The sequence below is a fragment of the Cylas formicarius genome, unplaced genomic scaffold (assembly GCF_029955315.1).
Source record: "Cylas formicarius isolate icCylForm1 unplaced genomic scaffold, icCylForm1.1 PGA_scaffold_10__41_contigs__length_53128322, whole genome shotgun sequence".
NCBI classification, from domain to species: Eukaryota; Metazoa; Arthropoda; class Insecta; order Coleoptera; family Brentidae; genus Cylas; species Cylas formicarius.
Window position 1 is genome coordinate 14,118,137 of NW_026844214.1, and position 8,714 is coordinate 14,126,850.

Genomic DNA, 8,714 nt, shown 5'->3' on the forward strand with positions numbered 1-8,714 from the left:
ATGATCTAAACAATAACTTTGGCCGAATGATCCTAGCAGTCTTGGCCAACAGAAGTAAAAGAGGAAGAAGAAACAGTAACATAACCTATAGAGGCTGTATTATTTTTGTTTCCAATTATATGACTTCAAGATTAAAAACCTAACAAAGTAATACTTGTCTTGACTTACCGCATAACATGTCTTCCATACAAGAACGCTTGCAACTCAAAAGGGAACCACTGGATAAATGGTCGATTAGGGAGCAGCTTTGCTTAGCATCAGCGGTAGCTCGAAGCGGAGACCAGAATTGGATGTCCGTCAGCCGGGCGTTAAAACCGTTTGGTGATCCAAATAGACCCGCCGATTGGTTTCATCAGAAAAATTGTGCGGCCCAGTACGGGGCTCTGTTAAGCACAGTTGATACTCCCAAACGTAAGAAAAGAACATCGGGTCCCGAAAACGTAGCCGAAACACCGGCTGAAAATATATTGAGGCGTCTGATAGCCGAACGGCAAGCGGAATTAAAAATGTTATTAGTTGAAGAGAAGGCGGAGTATCGAAAATTGCAAGAGGATATGGTTTTGTTGCAATCAGGTCTGTGTAAGGGTGATGGTTTATAAATCTCATAGCTTGCTTTAATAAAATCAAAGTTGCCAATTTTTCTAAAAGTTGATTTCAACACTAGTGTTACTAAATTTATAAAATCCATAATTTCATTAAAAAATAATCATTCATAATAAAAATTCAAAGTTAATTTTGCCAAATCTGTTTTTATGTACATTCCAAGAAATTTACATGCGATGGAAATCATAATTATGTTTTTTTATATATATTATTATTTTTATATTTTATATTTTTTTTCTTCTTTTCATGTTTAACATTAACATTGTAAACTTGATATACTGATTTAAGTTTTGAATGCTCCTTTAATTTAATCTAATAATAGTAATAATTTAAATATTTTTTAATTTTATATATATTTATTTTCTAATTGTTATAAATTAATATTTATTTTTTTATGTGTCAATGAAACAAGTTTTTAAATGTAACTTTTATATTTTTGGTGTTTGTGTTTTAAATGACATCAAACAAATAATTATCTTACAAAAATTATAAATAATCCTATTTTTTAGTTTTTGCTTTAGTGATGGAGACAGCAAAAATATAAGTTTTCCTAAACACAGCCTGTGCAAAACGGTCGGTGCTAATGATTTGTAAATTCGTTTTTTGCAACGGTTTCTTATTTTAACCATAGGTAGAGAGTACGGTTTGAAAGCTGTCACAAATTCAAATCTTTTTTATTCAACGCTGTTTGTTATATCTCTGCGAGAAAAGTGGGAGGGGGATGTTCATATCTCGAAAAAGACTTAACGCATTTTAGTAAACCCCAAGTTTACTTAGAAAGGGATTTTACAAGGCTATCATTTTTGATATGTGATGCGATTGCGATTGCTTACATTGCCACTAGGTGGATAATTATAATTTATTATATCAGTCAAAAGATATGTTTCATTCATTTTTTAAATGGTTTTCCACATTTTACTACTTAAATATTATAGTGTCATTCAGTCAGTCAGTGATTAAAATTAAGTTTTAATGAAAAAATAAGTGGTAAACGTAGTACTGTCATATACGGGGTAATTTGGTGCCCTTAGAAAGTATTATAAAAAATGTTGTTATTTAACATTTTATTTTGATTTTTAATACTGTTTAGCATCCTTAATAATAAATTAGCATTTTATTTAGGGGAATATTTTCAAAATTTGCAAGTTTTTTGTTGAGTATTAAGTTCTTTTATTAATATTGTAGGGTAGGATAAAGAAAAAATTATTCGAAAACCCAGCATTACTTGCTTGCAGAGGTAAAGCAAGCAGCATTAAAAAATAATTTAAATTTGCTCAGCATTAAAATAGTACTAATCTTGGTTAATGTTAGAAATTTTTGTTAAAACCGTCTCAAAAACTGGAAAATAATTTCGCTTGGTCGATTCACCTAATAATATTGTTTTCAAATATCTAGGACTATTCATTTCCCTAACATCTCCTGTACCTCATTGCCTAAGTACGGGCAATGCGGTACGGAATGCTCGTACTGAGACACGCGGTATTTAGAGAGACACGTTTCCTAGGAAAAGTTTCCGAAGAGCAGCTCGACAAATGGTGCAAAGAAATCGACGACGAAGAACGACGCGGTGAGCAAGAGGCTCAGGCCCACGCTCACTGGTTGAAAGAAAGGGAGGCACGGAAACAGGAAATCGAAAGGACTTGGCGACCGACGAAAGCCCAGTACCAAGTCGCGGGTCAGAAACGAAAAATCTCTGACGTCACGGAAAACCCTTCTGATGGAGACATCCGCGACGGTGCTAATCAGCAGCAATCGCCCACTGTGCAGCACCAACAAATTCAGCAACAATTCATAATCCAACAGGCACAGGAGCCTAACAAGCCGGCGCTGTCACCTCTGCTTACGAGTTTGTTGAAATCGCCGTCACAAGTTCAGAACGCGTCGTCGTCCATTTTGCACACAGCCATAACCAAGCCCAATCAAAATCCAACGATTGCAAGTTTACTAAACTCTTCGACGGGCGTGACTGTGTCGCCCGGCCTTCAGCATTTAGTTAGTTCGGCTATCGGTCAAGAACCGGTTACCTCCGAAGATACAGTAACGCCCGACTTGTTAGACGATGCTCACTTGCCAAATCTCAAAATTGACGATTTGGCAAATAGCATACTTGTGCAGGACGGGCCGTTGCCCGAGATTAAAAAGGAAGAAGTGGATGATATAATTTCAGAAATAATTGAGAATGCTCAAGATATAGTAGCGGATCCTGAGCAGCATCTGCAACTAGACGGTAAGATTCGATTAATTAAAAAACAAAAAAAGAATTTTGAAGCCCTAGGTCAAAGAAGTCTGCTAGAAAATTATATAAACTGCATCCACTATAAAAATGGCAAAACAGTTTAGTAAAGACATGCTTCTTAGTGCTTGACTTTCAGATAATTCAAAATGAAAATAATATGTTGTAGTCCTTGACGTTCTGAATAAATGTCTTCCTAGGTCTAATTCGATCTCATGGCCAGTTTTCGAGATTGAGATGGCGGAGCCCAAAGTTGGACAAAAGTGGAATTTTAATAATTTTCCTATAATTTTAACAATATGTACAAAAACATTACTTTTTTGTCCAAAATGTTACATGAGAATTTTCCTTCTATGGTCTTTTACATGTGAACATAATTTTTTATAAAAGGTGAACCAAGAAACTAGAACATATTCTATAACCAGATACAAAATTTCAATTTTTTTTTGTGGAACGTTAACGCTTTTAAATAAATTAAAGTACGTGGGCCGTGTAAAAACAGGGCGTGGCTTCGCGGTGACGTCATTTCTTTCGTCAGATTTGACATGGCGGTGCATATGGCCGATTTACGATCATTTTCATTTTTATTTAATAATCTTCCTTTCTTTCAAGGTTTATTTTTGCCCAGAACTACTCCTTTCTTGGTTTCTAATACAAATAAAACTCATGAGACAAATAAGACGTATCTTGACATGACAAAAAAAGGATATGCTTATAATTTGAACAGTTTAATTAATTTTAGTGACCTCTCGACCCTCAAGGTAGAGTTCTCCAAACAATATACCGTTTTTACAACCTTTTATGATTTTGACTTCGGAATGAGTCGCCTATTGTAAAGCGGAAAGGGCCATTCTTTTCAGCCGATCTTAGCCAGATCTTAGCCGACAAGAACTGTGCCGTGCAGGCTGTTGTATTTTAAGAGTAGGGAAATTTTCGTTGTTAAATTGTTGTATTAATTCATATTAGAGTGCTTTTTATAAATCTTCCTAAAACAGACCCCAATTGAGGTAGCTTAATTTCAAGTTAAATTTGAAAGCTTAAACTGATTTACAATTTAATAGCTTAACATAATGACTCTAAAATATTTTCGTAGGAAAGTAACATAAAATGTTATGTAGATAATTGAGTTATAATGGATGTTTACCCTGTCAATTTTATGAAACAGTATTTTCTTACCCGTCGAAGCTTTGAAGTTATTTCTATTCCGTCTTGTGTTTGTAATTAGTAATTACCAACTTACTCTTATTCAATTTTTTTTCAAGACTCAGTGTGCCATTTTTATTGAGGTACCATATACATTTTATTACAATTTATTTCATACCAACTATTCAATTTTGTTAGTCACTTGCGATGCCTAGCTACGAAGAAGTTGAGATTGTGGTCCATGGCATAATTATAATTTTAAATGTGTTTCTGTTTCTGAAATCGACATCTGGGGAAAGTGGAGCCAAAAAGTTAATGACCGAGATGACTAAAACTCCGTATGCCACAGTAGAAAAACGCGGAAAGATCGTGGGTTACCGCAAAGTCTATTTGACTGACACGCAGCATGTCGGAATAGTGAGACGATTGATATATAATGCGTATCAGAAGAGTATTGTTTTAACAATTAAAACTTTACATGAAGAGTTGCGTGGTATTTTGAATATCGATTGTTGCCAAGAGTGCGTTGGTACGAAGAATTGGTTTTTATTACAAAACCATCAATAAGAGTTTTGTTCTCAAGAAGAATTTCGGAGTGCAGGACAGGATATTTGAGAGAAATCCACGAAATTCGTGCTAAAAATTTTCCCATAACATATTTAGATGAGACCTGGTTTGATAGCCTCGATAACGTCAAGAAAGGATGGACTTGATGGTAACAACAGGAAATGTTCGTTGGATGCGCCAGTCTCACGGGGAAAACGAATTATTATGGTACATGCGGGCTCTGAAGCTGGTTTTGTAGATAAAGCTTTATTGCATTCTACAAAAGATGTCAAAGAAGCAAAGGTTGACTACCAAGAAAACATGACAGTATACATCTTTGAAAAATGGTTTTCTGAAAAATTGCTTACTAATGTTCCACAAAACAGTGTTGTCGTGATGGACAACGCCAGCTACCATTCTACGCAAGCGGAAAAAATACCGAATTTATCATCGACAAAACAAGTCATTCAAAATTTTTTGCTTGAAAATGTATTTTGAGAATTCCTACACAAAGAGGCAGTTATTGGAAGTTCTTAGGACGGGAACGTTTCATAAGAAGTATGATGTGGACAAGTTGGCCATGGAGCGGGGATTCTAAGTTGTCCGTGTTCCACCATATCACTGCAATTTTAATCCAATAGGACTGATATGGGGACAACTGAAACCCAGTTTAAGAAGAAACAACACCTCGCCGAAATTTAGTTCTGGCAATAGAATTAATTAGAAAAAATAGCTACTTCTAGTTGGAAAAATGTGTAGAACATGTCATCGAAGAAGAAAATGTTTACAGAAGTCGACTAGTGCCAGAATTAATTATTAATGTGGGGAATGAATTCAGTGGCGATATTAATTATTTTGATGTAGAATAACTTTTTTTATATAAATAATCTAACATTATTTTATATAAATAATCGAGGAATCTCACCAATGAAACTCTACACCAATCCGTCAGTCAGCTTTCAACATTTGTATGCGTATCGAAGTACGGTTCTGGAATGTTATTGTGGAATTGCGAATCTATTCAGGGTTACAAAGAGAAACCCAAGCGAGGTAGGCCTGCGGTTAGACCTTCATAAAAAATTACCAAAGTGAAATACCGGATTATGTCGTAAAAACGGTACATCGTTTGGAGAACTCTAAGACTATGTTTTTCAACTTTATGTTGGATTTTTAGGAAAATTTCTATTCTATTATTTGTTGTTTGTTGTTTAAGTAGGTAGATGGAACATGTCGATTTTTATTTTTATTGATTAAGTGGGGGTTTAGAAAAAAAAGAAGTAAACCCTTCACTTTTTTATCGTAACGGTTCGGTACAGGTAACGGCGACATCAACTTGGAACTAGAGGACCTGGAAGACGAAGAAGAAGTACCGGAAATTGCAGAATCGATTCCGAAAGAAGAAACCGAGCTGCTTGAAAGCACCGAATTACAAGCGGCCGCGCCGATTCTACCGCCGGCCACCGCCCCCGTAGACCCGTTCGAGTTTCAAGAAGACCCCGTTATCTTCGATAGCGGCGTCAAGCCGTCGGCGAAGCAGGACAGCGCAAGTTACACACCGTTGTACCAACAGCAGTCGTTCAAGAAGATCGAAGAAAAGAAGGAAGCGGAGAAGTCAGTCGAAGATGCTCCCGCTGAGGAGAAAATCGAGGAACAAATCGAGGAGAGCGCAGAAAACAACCTGCCTGGCTCCGTGGAGATCGTGGAGGTGATCACTGAGGAAATCGGTAGCGAGAAGGAGTTAAACAAAGCTCAAATCGAGGACATAGTGCACTCTTCCAAGGAGACCAACGTGGAGCAAATGCCGGAGGAGTTAACGAACGATGAAGCTCCGCCCGAAGTCAAGGAGGAAACGAAGGCGGAGGAGGAAGAGGAGGGTGCTGTCGTAGAGAACGTTGCCGAATTTCAGGAAGAGACCGAGGAGAAAGTCGCTTTGATCATGGACGATAAAATTTCATTAGAAGTGAATGTGGTTGAGAACGAACCGCCCAAGCCCGAGCCCGAAATCACCACCAAGGAGGAGCCCGAAGAAGAAGAAGAAGAAGTAAGCGCGCCGCCAATCCAGGAGTTCAACGAGGATCTGTACGACTCGATGAATATGGAAGTTAAGATAGACAAAACGGGAAAGACGAAGAGAGATTATTCAAGGACGAAAAAGAAGGAGGAGAAAGGTTTCGACATGTTACTGGCCATAGAAAAAGCCCAGTTAGAAGAAGGGGACGTCGCAGACGAGGAAAAGAAGCACCTCAAGGCGCGGCTAAGGCCGGAAAATGATCGATCGAGCAGCCCGTGGACAGAAGAGGAAGACGTGCAGGTGAAAGGGAGCAAAAGGCGCGTCTCCACTCCAGGGACGCCGGTCGACTCGTTTCCCAACTCGCCGGCGTCCAGCGGCGCTTTTTACGAAGACGATCGCGAGCATCGCAATTGGAAGAAATCGGTAATGCTCGTCTACAACCGTTTGGCGTCCAACAAGTACGCGTCGTTGTTCTTGAAGCCGATTACGGAAGATCAGGCGCCTGGCTATAGCAGCGTCGTATATCGACCGATGGACCTGCAGACGATTAAGAAAAATATTGACAGCGGAGTGATACGGACCTCGTTGGAATTCAAGAGGGACGTGATGCTAATGTTCACAAACGCCATCATGTACAATAAGACCAATGATACTATTTACAATATGGCTACGCAAATGCAGCAGGAGTCCATACATCCAATTGAAATTTTGCTGCAGGCGCAGGGCGAAGTGAACGTGCCTTTAAGGCGGGAGACGCGTACCAGCGAATCGGGAACGAAGAGGAAGAGGCCCACCGAAGAGAACATGAAGAATAAGAAGAGAAAAGAGGATTAGCATTACGGTTTTAGGTATCTCCCGGAGGGGGTGTTGAATTTTAAGGATTTCTTCTGAGGGGCGAGGAGAGTGACAAAGGCGTGTGGGGCCTGTATGAATGTTACCCCCCTCTAACTTTTTTATTTTGTATTTCACAAAAAAGTTTAATATGTACATTAATGTAATATACTTATTTATATACAAGGTGTGCCAAGCATAATATGTCAAAGTGTTTTTTTTTTTACTTGGAAGCCCGATATTATATCATAAAAAGGAAGATCCTTTTATCCTGATTTTTTTTGCCATAAGGCGGGAATTTGCCAGAAATAAAGTCGTTGATACCCTCTTTTTAACTTATCTAAAGCTTTAATCAAATATCTAGTCAGGATATAACTAATTAATATTCTTTATTTTACTTCTAATTATTCCTTTAATGTCACCTATGTTGTTATGTTGCCCAAAATAAGTTATAAGCCCTCGCAAAAAGTATCTGAAAGAGAAAGATCTGGGCTATTGGCTGGCCATAATATTGTACCGCATTGCCCAATCTATTATTTAAATAATCTGCCATCGGAGCAACATTTTGAGAAGGGCGCCATCCTGTTGGTATATAATTTCCGCTAGTTCATTGATCCGATGTTTGATAAAATGTTTTTTATAACATCCCCGCAAATAGATTTCTCTCCAGTCATCGTCGACTTATAAAAAATAGTTATTATTAAGCCACACCAAACGTTTAAGTGTGTAAGTAGTGTAAGTTTTGGGCAACCCTGGTGCGTTGCAGGTAGATTTGTTAATAAATAAAATTTTATTAAAAATAGTGGATAGTTGTTTAACAAACCTACCTAAGGATATATAATTATTAATCAGGATTTAGAACGCACTGACTAAATTTTCTCTTGATAGTTTGCTTTCTTTGAAATGTCGTATAAGTGCGCTTGAATGTCATTTTGGAATTCCTTGTGTATTTCCATATAATTGCGTGTCACCCTATTTACATTTTTTTATATACAGTGATAATATTTCGGAATGTTTCGTCAAGTGAAAACATCATTCTTTTAACGATTTTTAAACAATTATAATATTCAAAACATACCACAATTGTCGTAATTAAAAAAGGACGTGGGGTAAATGTAGGTTTCTCTTTATGAAATAATATAGAGGATTTCCAATTTAAAATAAATATAACGTTCCTATGCTATGTTTTTTTTCTATATAAATAAGTATATAGCATTAAATCTATATATTAAAATCTACAACGTCGCATTAAACTTTTTTTCGAAAATGGAAAATAAAGCGAGAGGGGGGAGGAAGTAACATGTATAATGGATCACCCTGTACATTGCCGCTTTGTGAAAATAAATT

General features: G+C 37.2%; 1 protein-coding gene across 1 annotated transcript; it reads left to right on the forward strand.

The window, feature by feature from the left end:
- The first annotated feature begins 73 nt into the window (after positions 1 to 73).
- Positions 74 to 8,714, forward strand: LOC132703195 (bromodomain-containing protein 8-like). Its single transcript, XM_060672323.1, has 3 exons — positions 74 to 573; positions 2,108 to 2,830; positions 5,842 to 8,714. The coding sequence occupies exons 1-3, from the start codon at positions 177 to 179 to the stop codon at positions 7,368 to 7,370; spliced, it is 2,649 nt and encodes an 882-aa protein (XP_060528306.1). The 5' UTR covers positions 74 to 176; the 3' UTR covers positions 7,371 to 8,714.

What these genes read in the sequence shown, in the direction of transcription:
- LOC132703195 (XM_060672323.1), top strand. Translation starts at nt 177, where the DNA reads ATGTCTTCCATACAAGAACGCTTGCAACTCAAAAGGGAACCACTGGAT. An exon ending in TATGGTTTTGTTGCAATCAG is followed by an intron (nt 574 to 2,107) that starts GTCTGTGTAAGG and finishes CACGTTTCCTAG; the next exon opens with GAAAAGTTTCCGAAGAGCAG. An exon ending in GCAGCATCTGCAACTAGACG is followed by an intron (nt 2,831 to 5,841) that starts GTAAGATTCGAT and finishes GGTTCGGTACAG; the next exon opens with GTAACGGCGACATCAACTTG.